Source organism: Lithobates pipiens, unplaced genomic scaffold (genome assembly GCF_037356315.1).
Source record: "Lithobates pipiens isolate NorthernLeopardFrog02 unplaced genomic scaffold, aLitPip1_a1.2 Scaffold_16, whole genome shotgun sequence".
Lineage (NCBI taxonomy): Eukaryota > Metazoa > Chordata > Amphibia > Anura > Ranidae > Lithobates > Lithobates pipiens.
In genome coordinates, this window is record NW_027507748.1 from 596,413,086 (window position 1) to 596,431,988 (window position 18,903).

Consider the following 18,903-nt stretch of genomic DNA (forward strand, 5'->3'; position numbering starts at 1 on the left):
CAACAGGTAGCTCTGAAATGGATTGAAAAAAAAAACGAATTAGGGTTAGGTGGTTCCTGAAAGCATGGAGCTGAAAGCAGAGCTACTGGGAGATTCACTATTACCGTGAGGATGTATAGCAAAATATCAGTCATCTGGGGGAGCGTTCTGGCAATGCTGACATTCGCGTTGAGGTAGGGCTTCTTGTTGACCTACCTAGACCAAGTCTTCAGTAGAGGATGTGAAGAAGATTGACCTGTCAGGGTCTTTAGCTTGGCTGGGTATATAATGACATAAGTCATTCCTTTCTTGTGGAGTCATTTTTTTACCTGTAGTAAACCTAGCTCGCCTGTGTTGCACATCAGATGAAAAGCCAAGGAAAATGGTGATCCAAATACTGTGATAGATCTTCAACATTTTGTTCACAGTATGGCATATTTGTCCAGGAAGTTTAAAACTTTTGATTTTAAGGATCTTAGTTTTCCTCTAACCAGAGTAGGCTGTAAAGGCATTTGGTGAGCCCATTCAGTGATAAAAGATGAGGAGAGTACCAGGGATGTTGAGTTCTCCTTTAGGCTGTTTTCCAGAGAAAAGCACATAAGTGGCACCTTTCAGGAAAACCTAGGAAGTGTAGATTGCTGTGTCTGGAAGGATTTTCTAAACCATCAAGTAAGTTCACCCTGGCTAAGAAATGTTTTTGTAATGCTCTTGTATCAGTGACCCATGGGGGGGAAGAGTGTCCTCAACATTACTGATACAGGTTTCAGCATGAAATGTGCTTTACACAAATTCTGAGGATCTTGTTTTACCAGGGATAGGTCAATCCTAAAACTTTCAGTATGTGATACTAAGGCAGTCTTTAAATCATACATTTCCTCCGTTTTCTGTGACATTGTAGCTTCTAACTGTTCAGGGTTAATGTCAGTAGCAGGCACATTAATAACAATATTCTCTACCTTAACCTGGAAAGCAGAGGAGGTGAAAGCTGATTCAGTAGGTGGTGCTGGATAATGGCATGTTTTTTCCAGTTGTGTATAGAGGAGGAAGCCACATGCTCTGGGCACAAACTTCAGACAGCTGGAAGTGGGCCAGTTTGTCATCTGCTCCATTCTCTGTCTCCTGTCTTATTTTCATCATGGCTAGGAGCAGTGGGGTGCACAATGTTCAGGCAGCGGATCAGGGTGTGTTTGAGCACCCACAACTGCAGGATGGTCAGAGCATGAAGGGAAACTAAAGAGAGCAATGGAATCGGGCTGCCTCCATTTCTTCTGCTAAACCAGCCCCCCCCCACCCCTTCCCCAAATTGTATTTTTATTTAATAGTGAATTGAGCCATCAAAATTTCCTTTCAGGTCATGCTACAAAATGCTAATTCCACATCTGGTCATTCGGAGTGATTTTGAAGAGGTAAAGTCCATTGCTCAGTGCATTGAAGAGGACTGGAAGGTCCTGTTGGGTGCTTGCTTTCCCAGAATTTTGGTGAATATTCTGCCATACTTTGTTTCCGATTGCTCTGGAGACTCTGATAGGAAGAAGAGGAAAGTTGCGAGCGATGTCTATGACTTGCTACAAGATGAGAACTGCCTCGGTAAACAGGTAATGTGGATACTCCTAATAGGAATCTGTAATAATTTTAGGTTCATTTGTGGATGTTAAACAGATCTTTTATGTCTTTTTGAACTATTTATATAAAACTTTACCCTTATGTGCTTTCAAAGAGCACAGCAGAAGCTGTTTTCTTTTAGTCTCTCTCTCTTCTAAAGGGCCTTCTCTGAAGAAAGCAAAAGGGGCAGGGTAAAAGTCACTTACTCGGTTGTATGCATACATTTGAGCTTGGGCGTTGTAAACAGATCACTGGTTTTTGTTTTTGTTTTTTTAAAAGAACAGCTAAGAATAGCCAGATAGATATGTGAAATGGAGACTATGAAATTAAATGAAAATATGCAGATTTTGAAAGTTAAAAATAGTCCACGCACACACATGCTTTCCTAATTTAGCTTTTTCCTTATCCATATTTTATATTTTCCATATGCAGTCTTCCAGGGTCTATTTCATTAACTTTCTCAGCATTAGTGACAGGTGATGAAGGTGGTGCTACTGTCTGAGGGAAGTGATGTAGTGATTTTTTTCACAGGAAGATCTCTGCAGGAACTACCGTATTTATCAGCGTATAACACGCACTTTTTCCCCCTTAAAATCGGGGGAAAGTTGTGGGTGCGTGTTATACGCCGATCCCCACTGTCTGCGAGTCAAAAATACCGAGCGCGGCCGAAAAATACAGAGCGCGGCTGAAAAATACCAAGCCGATTGCTCGGCTCCGCTCGTAGTCCCGCCTCCCTGCTGTTTCTCTAGCGAATGCTGCCGAAAAAGACAGAGCCGACTGTACTGTGTACTCGGCTCGAAGTCCCGCCCATACTGGGCGGGACTGCGAGCGGAGCCCAGCCGAATACACAGTACAGACGGCTCGGTCTTTTTCGGCAGCGCTCGCTAGAGAAACAGCAGGGAGGCGGGACTACGAGTGGAAGCCGAGCAAGTCGGCTCTGTCTTTTTCGGCGGCGCTCGCTCGGTCTGTCTCGGCGGCGGGAAATTTAAACATGGGCAAGGCTGCAAACGGCGCTGGCCAAGCTGCAAATGACACTGCAAAGCTGCAAATGACACTGTAAAGCTGCAAACCGCGCTGGGCAAGCTGCAAATGACACTGATCATTCTGCAATGATGGACAAGGCTGCAGATGCACACTGATAAGGCTGCATTGATTGGCATTTAAATGTAAGTTTTTTTCCCTTAAACTTCCCTCCTAAAACTTTTTTCCTTAAAATGCCCTCCTAAACTTGGGGTGCGTGTTATACGCTGGTGCGTGTTATACCCAGATAAATACGGTACTTTATTTTTGTCCAGAACTGACGGTGAAATAAGGCCTTTTTACATTGCTGATTTTGAAGGGCGGGAGACATTATTATTAATTATTAATATTCATTAAATGTTGGACTTTTATTATGCAGTATTAGAGATGCAAGAGTTTTTTTTTTTTTTTTTATCTTTTTCTGATTTTTTTGCAGCAAATAGACAACCTGTTCCTTCAGAATATGCCAGATATAGTGGTGGAGCTCTTGATGACTCTCCATGAATCTCCAAGTGATAAAAGTTCAAGTAACAATAACACAGATGGTCCTCAGTTCTATGGGTAAATATGATAAGGAAGTTTTTGCAGAAACACTGAGCTTTTTTACATTTTCAGGGTCATTGTTTAGCAGGGACAAAACCACAGTGCTCACAATAGAAGTATAGTTAAATACCTTTTGAAAAACTACTAGACATGGGGTTGACTTAAAACTGGAGAGTGCAAAATTTGGTGCAGCTGTGCCAGTGGCGACTGGTGCTCCAAATTTTGTGGTGGGGGGGGGCACAAACTGAAAAATTCTGAAAAAAAAACATCAATTGCTGCCTCGCTGTGCCAATCAAATGCTGCCAGTGTGCCCATCGAACGCCGCCACTAGGACCCCCACGGTGTCCTCCATGCACCTCCATTTCCTCATTGTCTTCTCCTCCCGTCCTTTCCTATGCTTGGGCACCTGATTGGCTGAAAAGACAGGCGCTGTGATTGGACGCCTATCAGGTGATGGGTAACAGACCCGAGCACCTGATTGGCGGAGAGGTGGTTCAGTGTTAGGAAAGCGAATATTCATTCGCTTTTCTAACACAGCTGGGTGAACTGCGAGCGCCAAGCATGGCGCTCTCTGTTTACATTTTTGACCCCTATTAGAGCCTATGGGGTTCTTCAAAAACAGACCCCACCGCTGTAATTCAGGCGCCCCAAAAGGGGTCGGGCGCCTTAATAGGGGGTGGCAGCGGCTTCTATGGATAGATTCATGCAATGCATGAATCTATCTATTGGTGATAGAGGTGATAGAGGGGGTGGTTGAATTGAACAAGCTTTAGTTAGAAGCTTGGCTACCATGCAGAGCTGCACCAGAGTTTGCATGCTCCAGTTTTAGTAAATCACCCCTGCCTTCATAACTACTATGCATTTTTGAAATCACTGTGACTGCTTTCTTCAAAAGTTTCTAAGACTGGTATTTACCATTCCATTTAGTGTGCATAAACCCAAAATATATTTTTGGATATTTTTGGCATTATGCTTCACTGTGTAAAAGTTTCTTAAGTAAATTGTTATTTTATGTTTGTATTACAAAGTTTCTTACCTGGAGATCCAGCCAATAACAGCAGTTTCTGCTGCAGACTAACAGTAATAAGCTACTGCCTCATAACTAGCTGCAAAGTTGTCAGCCTGCAATGTGCTTTTCATCAGTTGGCTGCTGGGCTGCCTTTCTGGTTTATCATATAAGCAGCCAAATGTCCAACTGAAGGAGCTCACAGGGCAGACTTACAGTGCCTTGCGAAAGTATTCGGCCCCCTTGAACTTTTCAATCTTTTGCCACATTTCAGGCTTCAAACATAAAGATATAAAATTTAAATTTTTTGTGAAGAATCACCAACAAGTGGGACACAATTGTGAAGTGGAACGAAATCTATTGGATAATTTAAACTTTTTTTAGCTGAAAAGTGGTGCGTGCAAAATTATTCGGCCCCTTTACTTTCAGTGCAGCAAACTCACTCCAGAAGTTCAGCGAGGATCTCTGAATGATCCAATGTTGTCCTAAATGACTGATGGTGATAAATAGAATACACCTGTGTGTAATCAAGTCTCTGTATAAATGCACCTGCTTTGTGATAGTCTCAGGGTTCTGTTGAAAGCGCAGAGAGCATCATGTAGACCAAGGAACACACCAGGCAGGTCCGTAATATTGTTGTGGAGAAATTTAAAGCCGGATTTGGATACAAAAAGATTTCCCAAGCTTTAAACATCCCAAGGAGCACTGTGCAAGTGATCATTTTGAAATTGAAGGAGTATCAGACCACTGCAAATCTACCAAGACCTGGCCGTCCCTCTAAACTTTCAGCTCAGACAAGGAGAAGACTGATCAGAGATGCAGCCAAGAGGCCCATGATCACTCTGGATGAACTGCAGAGAACTACAGCTGAGGTGGGAGAGTCTGTCCATAGGACAACAATAAGTCGTACGCTGCACAAATCTGGCCTTTATGGAAGAGTGGCAAGAAGAAAGCCATTTCTCAAAGATATCCATAAAAAGTCTCGTCTAAAGTTTGCCACAAGCCACCTGGGAGACACGCCAAACATGTGGAAGAAGGTGCTCTGGTCAGATGAAACCAAAATTGCAAAACTATATGTTTGGTGTAAAAGCAACACGGCTCATTACCCTCAACACACCATCCCCACTGTCAAACATTGTGGTGGCAGCATCATGGTTTGGACCTGCTTTTCTTCAGCAGGGACAGGGAAGATGGTTAAAATTGAGGGGAAAATGAATGCAGCCAAATACAGGACCATTCTGGATGAAAACCTGTTGGTGTCTGCAAAAGACCTGAAACTGGGACGGTGATTTATCTTCCAACAAGACAATGATCCCAAAAATTCAGCAAAATCTACAAAGGAATGGTTCACAAATAAACGTATCCAGGTGTTAGAATGGCCAAGTCAAAGTCCAGACCTGAATCCAATCGAGAATCTGTGGAAAGAGATGAAAACTGCTGTTCACAAACGCTCTCCATCCAACCTCACTGAGTTCGAGCTGTTTTACAAGGAAGAATGGGCAAGAATTTCAGTCTCTCGATGTGCAAAACTGATAGACATACCCCAAGCGACTTGCAGCTATAATCGCAGCAAAAGCTGGCTCTACAAAGTATTAACGCAAGGGGGCCGAATAATTTTGCACGCCCCAATTTTCATTTTCTTATTAGTTAAAAAAGTTTCAAAAATCCAATAGATTTCGTTCCACTTCACAATTGTGTCCCACTTGTTGGTGATTCTTCACAAAAAATTTAAATTTTATATCTTTATGTTTGAAGCCTGAAATGTGGCAAAAGGTTGAAAAGTTCAAGGGGGCCGAATACTTTGGCAAGGCACTGTACATGCTGCTGCTAACTAAGAGACAGTGGCATAACTGTATTAGCCTGCAGCAGGATTGATGTTACTGACAGTATCTTCAGGTAAAAATAATTTACTTCTCACAAAAATAGCTTACTTGCGGAAAAAAAGAACTGTATACAGTGAGGCATATGATGCCAAGCTTGTGAGAAAATAGATTTGGGGTTTACATACACTTTAACCACTTCATACCCCGCCCATAGTAATATGACGTCCGCAGGAGGGATCTCCCATCCTGGGCGCGCGCCATATGATGTCCTGAGATTCCCGGCCGTCTAGGGGGCACGCCCCCCATGTCGCTCGGGAGCCGGTGCACGTGCCCAGTGGCCGCGATGTCTGCCGGGCACCCGCAATTTGCCTGATAACAGCAGGTCTGTGTGTGTAAATACACAGATCCATGTCCTGTCAGGGGAGAGGAGACCGATGGTGTGTTCCCAGTACAGAGGAACACCAATCGGTCTCCTTCCCTTGTAAGTCCCCTCTCCCTACAGTTAGAATAACTCCCTAGGTAACACATTTAACACCTTCATTGCGCCGTAGTGTTAACCCCTTCACTTCCAGTGACATTTATACAGTAATCAGTTCATTTTTATAGCAATGATCGCTGTATAAATGTGAATGGTCCCAAAATAGTGTCGAAAGTGTCCTATGTGTCCACCGCAATATCGTAGTCACGATAAACCCAGATCGCCGCCATTACTAGTAAAAAAAACAACTAAAAAATAAATAATAAAAATGCCATAAAACTATCCCCCATTTTGTAGACGCTATAACTTTTGTGTAAACCAATCAATATACGCTTATTGCAATTTTTTTTTTTTTTTTTACCAAAAATATGCAGAAGAATACATATTGGCCTAAACTGAGAGAAAAAAAAAGTGTTTTTATATATTTTTGTGAGATATTTATTATATCAAAAAGTAAACATTTTTGCTTTTTTTTTTTTTGTTTTGTTTTGTAGCGCAAAAACTAAAAACCACAGAGGTGATCAAATACCACCAAAAGAAAGATCTATTTGTGGTGCACTGTAGCATGACCGCACAATTGTCATTCAAAATGCGACAGCGCTGAAAACTGAAAATTGGCCTGGGCAGGAAGGGGGTGAAAATGCCCAGTATTGAAGTGGTGAAAGAAAAACCCATAATGATACCAGTAATTCTAGAAAAATCATTTGAGAACTAGGGCCACCTTACTATTGTGGTTCAGCTCTAGACAGGTGGCCATCATCTAAAATTCTGCAGTCACTCCCTGGCCTCCTGTCATATTTAGGCCATTTACTTTTTTTGAAGCCTGTAAAACACAGTCAGTTCCAGATCTGTCTGGACTGTTTAAACCCTACATCATAATGGAAGTGCCAAATGTCCCTTTTTAAACAAGCTCTCACAGGCTGCAGTAGGCTTGAAATACTACTGAAGCCTGTTAACAACTTTTTTTTAAGGTAAGCACCCCCAATAAGTAACATCTTAAAATTGGAATCGGGGTGCTTTACAGGCTTTAACACAGGTACTCAAAATTTACCACAAGCATTGAATTATTTTCTAGTAGCTTACTAAACACACCACTCTTATACAGGCAGAGGCCTTATACCAGATTTCAGCCCTCTAGGATCTCCTCAGCAAATATGTCCATCAAATTCCCTCCAGCTGGTGAAGGTTTAGTGAAGCACACAATTTCATATTGTGCTTTTGTACAAACACCGTTCTAGAATGAAGCTCAGGACACAAACAGTTAACAGTGGTGGACCTGGGAGATAACCCAGCAGCTTACCTCCTTAACGCCAAAGATACACCCCTGTAAAAATATAAAACATCTCTGATGATTCTTCTCTTCAATGCTGCGCAAGCTTGCTTTCCCTTACTATGAATACAAACCAATCCCCCAATCGAAAAACACTATTTTACAAAAAAATAAAAAATACATTATTCTACAAATGGAAGATCCACTATTAAAAACACAGAAGAAAAAGTTCAGGTTTACCTAGGTGCCTTGGCTTTATTTTAAAACCATGGGCCCCAACCCCTCATTCCTGAATAGGCTAAACCCTTCCTCCTTATAACCGATAGTCATATGAGACAATAATGGCCCCATCCTGCCCCCACACCAAAACTACCTCCATGATGCTGACTCCCCCCTTCACACCTCATCCTTCCACCCCAGCTCTTCCCCACTCTTTTTCAGTAGGTCACATCAACCCTTGGATTTCCAAAGCTAGAAGCGAACAGCCATGTCTCTTGCCATTATTCCCTTATTCCAGCCCAAATACCCTTTATTTAGACCACGACTTTTGTTTGTTTGCTAATGCCTGTTTTCATATCTGATGGATATTGTTTCAATTTATAAAATGACTGTAATAACTGAAAAAAGAAAGAATAAAAAAAAAAAAGAAAAACGTTTTAAAGCGCATTTAGATGCAAATATTTTTATTGCGGTTTGTATTTCCGTTGCAAAGATTCATTTTCTGTCATGAAGATTGTTGTCTTTTTAATCCTTTTCCATGAATTTCACGTGACGGTGATACCCATAAACCTTCTTCATTTTTAGGGAATTGGATCCACCTCCGAACCCCCCTTATTTCCCTTCCTATGTCATTAAAGCCACTTTGGATTATATCAGCAGTTGCCATAACAGCAATCTGAAAAGTCTTGTGGCAATTCTCTCAAAGACTCCGGTAAGCTGCAAATGTAATCCTGAATTTACAGATTTGGATTTGTTTTATTAATCTTTTTATGTATACAAAGCTTTGAGGGAAATTTGTCATGTTCAAAACATGACCTCTGAGATTGGGCTCTCTTGCAAGATGTTTCTCCTTTGCCACATACTAGTTTTGGGACAATAAAGTTAAATCACTAAGTGGAATTATTATACAACATAAAAGGGCCAGGGCATGGCTGTTTCTATCAGAACTGAATTACAATTTTCTTAGTGGCAAATTCTCTTTAAGCTTGCTTCTGTCATAGTTTTTTCTTGTGTTATTTTTGATTGGCAGTTTACTAGATTACATTTTTTTGGACTGCATGCATAATATTAGACTCTGTCCTGCATCTCAGATTGCCCCTTCTGAACCTTGTCATGTTTTCTGTGACTGGCCAGAAGAAGAAGTTTTCTCTTGACGTTGGTGGCTTTTAATTGTGGATTTTAAGGGGTTGTAAACCCTCGTTTAAAAAAATAAAAATAGATAAATAAACATGTCATACCTCCACTGTCCAGTTAGTTTTGCACAGAGTGGCCCCAATTTACCTCTTCTGGGGATCCCCGGCGGTGCTTATGAGCTCCACCCCGCATCGGAAAAGCACTCTCCCTGGGGGCTACCATATGGGCTTGTCACTGAGTGAGGCTTTTGCATCCATAGGCACAGAATCCTGGACTCTGCCCCGCCCCCCGGCGCCCATGTCACTGGATTTGATTGTCAGCAGCAGAAGCCAATGGCTGCGCTGCTATCAATCTATCCAATCAAGAGCTGAGACAACAGGCAGAGAGGTAGAGCACTTCTCCACTGTGGGAATGAACAGGCTCAGGCGAGTAAAACAGGGGGGCTGCTCATTGTCAGAAGTTTTTTCACCTTAATAGGATGCATTAAGATGAAAAAACACAAGGGCTTTCAACCCCTTTAAGTACCCTCCTCTATAAGCTACTCAGTTTATGTGTCTTTTTGGCAAGGTGCCCCACCTCATCCATTTAGATTGCGGCATTGGTCCTTCAGGTGGCTCCTGGGCCTCAAGCAGTCTTTGGTCCTCCTGGGGAGGTGTTTGTTTTTTTTTTTTTTTTTTACTGGGTTGCCTACCCCTCAGCTAGACTGCTTTTGGATATCCTGACTTTGACACTTTAAAGTGGTTGTAAACCCCATTCATGAAATTTGAACTAAGCACATATATCTGTAGTGTTTACTTATCTATCTTCAAAGCTCTAAATGTGTTTCTCTGTGGTGCTTGATTTTTCTGTTATCGGCACGAGTCACTTCTGACAAGTTCTCCACACATGAGATAACAGCAGCTACAAATTTGTGTTGGGCAAGGGGGCTTAGAGGTAGATAAACAGAGAGCTTATCTATTCAGCATACAGCTCTGCATGTTCCTTCGATCCTCTGCACATGTGGAGGAGGTGTGTCCCTTTCCTCCAATCAGCTATCACACAGTGTAAGAGCAGACTCGCCACCTACCCCTATGTACTGCTGAAAGATGAAGAAAGATTTTTAACACAATCTGCACTTTCCAAAGAGTATAGAAAGGGGAAGACAGCAGATATACATGTAAAACATATGTAGGGCGATATGTTTAATCTCTGTGTATCATCTGAAGCTATTCACTTCACTGGGTATATGTGAGGGTAGACTGCAGTGTAACAGTTGTAGCTGAAATTCTGTTTCCCTCAATGGACTTCAAGAAAGTTCTTCATTTTTCTAAAATGTTACCCCCTCTATTGGTTATTTCAGGCATTCCACCTAACCCTGTGGCTGCTTTGTTTTTCTTTATTAGCAGAATGAATCAGCAGCTGATAATAGACAGCTTAGCATCATGGGTATGGCTTTTTGTCAGGCTGTGGGGAGAAACTTGAGGTTGGAAATGGTCTTGATAGGACTGCAGTCTATATATTTTTTTTTTTAATGAAGACTCTGAGTGCCTATTTTTTTGTTTGTATGCTTTTACAGGATTCCTTTCAAAAGATTTTGTTGTCTATATGCAAGCAAGCTGCAGAGAGCAGCAATGTCTACAAGAAACACCAGATCCTTACCATTTATCATCTGTTTGTTAACCTTCTTCTGGCAGAAATTAAGGATGGCTTGGGTGGAGCTTGGGCATTTGTCCTCAGAGATGTCATTTACACCCTGATACACCATATCAACAGCAGGTCTGTATGTGATCTGTGCAACATGGAAGTAAAATATTTTGTGCGGAAAAGGTCCATATCTGTTGGACAAATGCTGATTTTGTTTTTTGTGACTATAATTCTGTTTACTAAATATTGTGTTTACATCAATTCAAATCACTGCGTTCATAGTGTGAATGTGCGCTTATCCTGTGTTAAAGGGATAATCTAGATTAAACTGAAATGTGTTATTTTTTTATATTATATGTGAATTAGTTCAAGATAAATGTAAACTTGATAATGAATGAGTATTAAAGGCGAAGTATAACCAAAGCTATTTTGGCCCTACTTCTTAAAAACCTGCTCTTGACTGACATCACTCAGCCGGTCCAGGCTCTGGAAAGATCCTGACTTTACAATTAGGATCCATCTAGATGCCTAGATTGGCAGCTGGCGCAGCCTCTCAGCAAGCCACTGAGAGGTTGAGTCAGCTGCTCCTGCCTCTTGCACAGCCCGTCGCTCCAGTTAGCACTCTGCAGACTGAATACAGAGAACTGAGCAATCTGGTTTTTGATCGCTCAGTTTTCAGTGTAGCTGGCAGGGGACAGTTGCAGCTGGTATCGGTGCTGCAGCCATGTAGGTCGGTATGATTGTTTATTTTTATTGTATTCCCGAACTTCACTTTAAAAACACTGTTTTATAGTTGTAAAACCTCTACATACAAGAAAACTGTTTGTGGGACCGCAAGGCCTTCTTAAATGAAAAGGTATTTACATGTCTGTCATTTCAGGACAATGTGTGCATGCTGATGCAATGTATTACACCCAATTGGCCAAATATACATCCATAGCTGCTGGTGTATTACAAATATAGTCTAATATTATAAAGCCTCTTATTCAAAACTGCATACAGCTGTTTCAGGCATTTGGGACCTAACAAGACTATATTTATATCCAAGTTATGTAAGAAGGGACTAAAGCAATGAAAGTCTAATTTGTCCATACTGAAAGGAACTAAAGCAATGAAAGTGTAATCTGCATATTGAAGGGACTAAAGCAATGAAAGTGTAATCAATGCATACTGCAGTAAATCCGTCATAAAACTCATGATGGCCAGTTAGCCTAAAACAGCTGTATGCAGTCTGGAATTTATGGTTCTATAATATTAGGCTGTGTTTGCACTATACACCAGCGGTTCTGAATTTGCATCTGGCCAACAGAGTGTAAAACAATGATTTGTATGGCTCGGCCCACTGTCCTGAAATTAAGAATATTCCTCTTAATTTTGGGGTATGTGATAGAATGAGATGTGTAAATACCTTCTGTTTTAAGAAGGCTTTATTGTGTTACACACTGACTACCATGAGGGCTTTTTAATTCCCTTAGACCCCTTTCACACCACACCGCCGATAGCGTGGGCGATAAAATGCTGCTATTTTTAGTTGCGTTTTACTGCCGGATTTGCGGCGCGCTATTACCCCCCGCTAGTGGCAGAGAAAGGGTTAAAACCGCCGGCAATACGCCGCAATAGCGGCGTTTTGCCGGCGGTATTACAGCGCTGCCCCATTGATTTCAATGGGGAGCAGCGGTGGAGGAGCGGTAAACACACCGCTCCTTCTCCACTCCAAAGAAGCTGCTGGCAGGACTTTTCCCTGACGTCCTGCCAGCGCACCGCTGTAGTGTGAAAGTCCTCGGGGCTTTCACACTATATACAATGGTGCAGCTTATTTAGGGCGGATTGCAGGCGCTATTTCTAATGCTATAGCGCCTGCAAAACGCCCCGGTGTGAAAGGGGGCTTAAAGCGTAAGTAAACCCATCGATCTAACAGTTTGAAAAAACAGTTACATTACCAGCATGCCGAAAATTTTAACTGTCACATTGGTTGTGCTCTCAACCAAACTGTCAAACCATCCAATGGCTGGTGTCATAACTGATCACATGTGCAGCTTCATGGCAGTTAAAGATTAAAGGGAGGCCAAGATGGCAGCTTCCTTGGCCGAAAACGATACAAGGGTTTACTTCCACTTTAAGTGCCATCTCACCTTAACCTGTATGGTTATACTGTTCTTGTTTGGTCCCAAATCCTACACTGTAGAAGCCATGGTTTGCCCTAGGGTGCACTGTATCTATGGAGGGAGCAGCATTGTCTACTTAGAGCAGAAACTGTATTAGGACTACTTCATACAAACAAACCAGCTTACTGACTTGCCAAAAATGATTTATAGATCATGAACGTGATACTTCCCTTTATTTTCCACATATCAGTTCTCTCCTGCTTCTTTTCATTTGCAAAGTGTATTAATCTGTAAACTTATTATCTGGATTAAACAATATTTGTTGTAAACAAATTCATTGTATACAATGTGCTCTCTCTTCATCCGCTTGGTATTTAAAGATATTGTGTCCAGCTACAAATATGGAGGCTGCCATCACTGTTTTTGGTGATGTACGAATGTAAATGGTAACTTATTAGGCTCCTTAATATGTAAATCATTTTTCTAAAAAATGTGGTGTCTTCCAGATCCAGTGGTCCCAGGGATGATGTATCTACTCGCAGTTTCATGCTTTGTCTTGATCTTTTGCATCGAGTTTGCCGGGCAGCCATCACCAACTGCAAGGATGCCCTAGATGGCCACCTGCACGTCATTGTGAGCAGTCTCATCCCTTTGGCAAACAGCTGTGCCAAAATACAAGAACAGGTAAATGATGTTTGACCTTAACTTAGAGATATGAATACATCGTATATTAACATAAATATATACATTTAGTTTAAAACCCAGTTGTGCCCTCTGTATTTATTACTTTAATGCAGGCAGGCTCTTTTTAGGTTCTTTTTTTTTTTTTTTTTTTTTTTTTTTTTTTTAGTTGATAAGTGCTGCAGCAAGGGTTAAAATACAGCCTGGCTGCTTTACAGTAATCAACACTGGGGGATCACTTGGGCTTTAAACACAATGTAGATTACCTTTGTGATATGTCAATGCTGAAGCACGATAACATTTTTAATTTATTTTACAGGTGTGCGATTTGCTAACTTTTTTAGTAATTGAAAACCAAAATAACGAAAATCTCTACCACACTATTAAACTCCTGGACCCGTTTCCTGATCACCCTTTATTTAAGGACCTGCGTCAGGCCCACCAGAAGATCAAGTACAGCCAGGGATCGTTCTCACTTCTACAGGTATTAGCTCCCTGTTGTACAGTGATTATGAAAACACGTAATAAAAAACAAGTATCAGTCTTATATTGATTTGATTGTGAAATCAACCACCTGATTTGTTGCTAAATGCCCCAATGCTCCCCCCCCCCTCCTATACACTATTTAAAACGTTTTACCTTCAGCTTGAGCTGTATTTTAGAGTCAACTTGAGTAACTCTTAACTTTGTTTTTGTTCTCTTGAGGTAATAAACCATTTTCTCTCTGTGAGTTTATGTGAATCACTACCTTTGACCCGACTGGAAGGAATAAACGATTTAAGGAAACAACTGGAACAGCACAAAGATGAAATAAAAGGCCTTGTCTATGATTTCCAAGGTACAGTGTCAGCTTTATGTGTTTGCTTTCTCCTCACAAACCCAAACATTTTAACTTGGTGATTAAAAATAATGCCTAAGGAATTAATAAGTACATGTGTTGTGAATTTTAAATTATCATATATTTTCTAATTTATTAGATTAGAGACCTTTATAAGCAATATACGTTTTTACTATGGTTTCTACCTGTTTGGTAATTTTTTTTCTATTTAATCAACACTTTGAGCCAATAGCTGAGAGTGCTGACCGGGGTGTTCTGGCGGGGGTTGTCCCCCTGCCAGAACACAATAGCTCGGTAGGGGAGATATCTGTACTAACATCACATAGTACAGCGGCTCCTCTTGCGCTCTCAAGTTTTTTTTTTCATTCAGCCTACTGGGTTGAAAGAAAAAAGACTTTACTTCACCTGATGGCCATTGCTTCTTTGCTGGCTGGCAAGGGATTAGCATCTCCATGGATCAGCCAGCGAGAGAACAATGTCTTAGTTGAAGGTGAGTGGACTCTGCTGGAGATTGGTTGCCGTAGATGGAATAGCCGTAGTGTCATTTAATGTACCCCATTACTGCAGATGATGTATTGTGTACCTATTCCACTTCTATATTACATATATTATAATATAGTATATTACATATTCATCACTTCTGTTACACAGGAAATCCTCAGGACAGTGTCATTGCAAAACTGGTTCTTAGTCTTTTACAGCTATCAAAGAATGCCGTGCACCTGGACAATGGGAAAGATGTTTTGGGTACGTGGCTTGTAATAAAAATCTTAAATTATAAAAAGAAATATTTTTGTAAGAATTTGTTTATATTTATTTAAAAAATGATCACGCTGGAACCTGGTTGGCTAATGAGGAGTAGCATTCTTGCTCTGTTTTCTTGCGCTCTTCCAGTTTTATTTGATTTAGTGATTAAAAGTGTAAAATATTTTACCTTAATGCATTCTCTTCATTAAGGCAGAAAAAAAATCACCCCACTAACTCATCTACTCCCCTGATCACTAAACACTTAGCTTGATTGAGTCACCGATCTAGCACTGTCCTGTTTGCAGCAGTGCTACGCCCTCTTCCTTGTCTCACAGAGACTCTAAGAGCAGTAGGAGCAGCCATAAGCTCCTGCAGACAGTCAAACTCCTGGGATTGAGATAATTGTTTACCGGCGCTGCCTGTATCTATGGATGCACACATCCCAGCTCGGGAGTGCACCCGCAAGGGTGCCCCTTTAGCACCCAGTTTGCTGAGGGACACTCAGAAGAAAAAAGAGTGGATAGTGCTGGAGGGGGGCCACCAAAAAGGAGATAGAGGACCTCTCTGTGCAACATTGCTGTGCAGAGTAGATAAGTGTAACCTCCTTTTTTTTTTTTAATAAAAATAAAAAACTCAGCCTTTAATATCTCTTCGATTGGAGTGCAGTGCATATGTACAATTAAAGAATTGCTGGCTCTGTCCATGTTGGCATTGAGGATCGCTGGAGATTAGCATAAACCCTGCTTGCACTCCGGACTGTAATATAGGGACAACTTCACTGAAGGTAAAGCTGTCCATGAACCTGAACTCCAAAAAGTGAAGATTCATTATCTTGTAGTAGACATCTACAAATATTAATTGTTCTTGAGTAGTGTACCCTGAAGAATTGACCTTTGTCCATAAATTTCCTTCTGAAAGAATAATATTAGACTTCTGTGTGCAGGCACTACTGTAAAACAACAGTAAGATCTCAATATGCTCCACTAACAAAGATCCAAACACTGCGCCACAGAGAGACTCAACAGTAAATGTAATGAATAAAATTAAAGTATAAATAACTAGCAGCCACTTTAAGGAGAAAAAAATGAAATATAAATTCTACCAAAATAAAATGAAAGGTAAATCACACATATATAAACACACCCACAAAGTGATAAGGTGCAAGAGCATTGAACGAATAGTCCATTGGTAAAATTGCCAATGATATGAACAATATCGTGTTCAGAGACTTGGTTGCTTGGTTTGGTCTGACACCACTCCATGTGAGCAAACCTGCCACTGCTTCACCAATCAGATGTACACTCACTGACTCAAGCTTCCTCACACTCTTGTGCTTCGGCAAAAACAGCAGTGAATCCCTCAGGGTTTTAACGGCATCCCATCGGATAGCGTTTCAAAATGACTGCAATATGTGGTGGAAATGAGACTCCAAATAGTGTGATAATGTTCAACATAAGCATTTATTCAAACATCTACCCTAATGGTAGTGCACTTAAGAGAAGGCAATAAAAATCTTGCATCGGTAATATGTAAGATGCCAGAGATAGTCGCGGCAGACATAGATATTCTTCCAAATCTCACCCGAACTCCTCATCTAAACTCACGGGAACGTCACTTCCAGTGATGCATGAACTTTACTTCCGGTTGACATGTAAGGCAACCAGAAGTGACATTTCACGAGTTTTGTCGAGGAGTTTGGGTGAGTTTTGGAATAATAACTATTTCCGCTGCGACTTACTATCTCAGGCATTTTACCAATGCAGGATTTTTATTGCTTTCTTGTAAGTGCATTATCATTTGGCTAGATGACTGCTAGTCAGACTAGATACGCATATTTCTGGAGAAAATTCTGTACCCATGGACCCTGCAGTGCAAGGTTTTTTCTTCTCCTTAAATCCTTTTCTCCAGCTGTGTTCCTACTCCATTCCTGCTGCATTTTACTGTATCCATCACCAGTTATCATGAAGGCAAGTTTGACATGTGGGGAAGCAAAGCCATGGCTCTACCTAGATGGCTGCATCTGTACAAAGGCATTGTAAGTCAATAATGGGAAGGATCAGCTGCAGGAAACACTAGTGACTAGTCCTTTGCCATCTGCCTTCCTTTTACGGTCCATAGTTCAGTTCTTTTGTAAGATTTTCTGGTTGAGCAAATGAACATTTAATTTTGTAGATTCTGGATTCTCTGTATCCCTGCATCCTAAATTCCATATCTTTAATTTGGGCCAGAATATTTAAAACATATACTGTGATAATTTCTGGCTTAGTGATTTGTTTTTTGGCTACATAGGTAAATTGGGTTGCATTTCCCCTGTATTGCAGTAAGGCTCATTAAAATTCTATTACACATCATGACAATAAAACTATTTCCTATTACATGTTTTAATTTGCAGAAGCTGCAGGTAGCTGCCTTGGGGAGTTGGGACCTGTTGACTTTTGCACCATAGCCCTGCAGCCCCAGAAAGAGCTGCTTAATGGCAGAACTGTTGATGTGTTTGAAGACAAAGAGTTGCAGTGTGTGCTTGTCATCCTGAAATTGATAAACAACGCCCTGACAGATCACTGGTGCGTAGCTTCTCTCCCTTGCTTCTTGCTTTTTACAGGCTGTGTCAGAAGTATTCTTTGAGCTGAGATTTCTACCAAGAGCCCTGTCAGCTTTGAAGTCTTATACAGTTGTGTTCATAAGTTTACATACCCTGGCAGGATTTGATTTCTTGGCCATTTTTCAGAGAATATGAATGATGACACAAAAACTTTTCTTTCACTTGCAAGCCATTTATTATCAATCAACTGTGTTTACTTTTTTTAAAATCAGAATGAAGACAGAAACTACCCAAATGGCCCTGATCAAAAGTTTACATACCATGGTGATTTTGGCCTGATAACACACACACAAGTTGACACAAATGGGTTTTAATGGCTATTAAAGGTAACCATCCTCATCTGTTATCTGTTTTCTTGCAATTAGTGTGTGTGTGTGTGTATAAAAGGTCAATGAGTTTCTGGACTCCTGTAGACAGACTCCTGTATCTTTCATCCAGCGCTACACTGACGGTTATGGATTCAGAATCATGGGGAAAGCTAAAGAATTGTCAAAGGTTCTGCGGGAACAAGTAGTTGAACTGTATAAAACAGGAAAGGGATATAAAAAGATATCTAAGGAATTGACAATGCCAATCAGCAGTGTTCAAACTCTAATCAAGAAGTGGAAAATTAGGGGTTTTGTTGAAACCAAACCACGGTCAGGTAGACCAACTAAAATTTCAGCCACAACTGCCAGGAAAATTGTCGGGATGCAAAAAAAAAAACACAAATAACTTCAGGTGAAATACAGGACTCTCTGAAACCATGTGGTGTGGGTGTTTCAAGATGCACAATAAGGAGGCACTTGAAGAAAGATGGGCTGCATGGTTGAGTTACCAGAAGAAAGCCATTACTACACAAATGCTACAAAGTATCCCGCTTACAATACGCCAAACAGCACAGAGACAAGCCTCAAACCTTCTGGCACAAAGTCATTTGGAGTGATGAGACCAAAAGTGTTCTTTTTGGCCACAACCTCAAACGCTACATTTGGAAAGGAGTCATCAAGGCCTATGGTGAAAGGTACACCATTCCTACTGTGAAGCACAGAGGTGGATTGCTGATGTTTTGGGGATGTGTGAGCTACAAAGGCACAGGAAATTCGGTCAAAATTGATGGCAAGGTAAATGCAGTATGTTATCAAAAAATACTGGAGGAATTTGCATTCATCAGCCAGGAAGTTGTGCATGGGACATACCTGGACATTCCAGCATGACAATGATCCAAAACACAAGGCCAAGTCGGCCTGTCAT

The 18,903-nt window shown here is 41.1% G+C and overlaps 1 protein-coding gene across 1 annotated transcript in view; it reads left to right on the forward strand.

Annotated features, from left to right (window-relative positions):
- The window catches only part of ATM (ATM serine/threonine kinase), a 299,675-nt gene that overhangs the window by 148,271 nt on the left and 132,501 nt on the right, over nucleotides 1-18,903 (forward strand). The window contains exons 26-34 of the mRNA XM_077483959.1: nucleotides 1,331-1,574; nucleotides 3,038-3,162; nucleotides 8,526-8,652; nucleotides 10,630-10,829; nucleotides 13,309-13,486; nucleotides 13,803-13,967; nucleotides 14,189-14,321; nucleotides 14,973-15,068; nucleotides 17,461-17,632. Coding sequence (XP_077340085.1) covers nucleotides 1,331-1,574; nucleotides 3,038-3,162; nucleotides 8,526-8,652; nucleotides 10,630-10,829; nucleotides 13,309-13,486; nucleotides 13,803-13,967; nucleotides 14,189-14,321; nucleotides 14,973-15,068; nucleotides 17,461-17,632 — 1,440 coding nt within the window. The remainder of the gene's footprint in view (nucleotides 1-1,330; nucleotides 1,575-3,037; nucleotides 3,163-8,525; nucleotides 8,653-10,629; nucleotides 10,830-13,308; nucleotides 13,487-13,802; nucleotides 13,968-14,188; nucleotides 14,322-14,972; nucleotides 15,069-17,460; nucleotides 17,633-18,903) is intronic.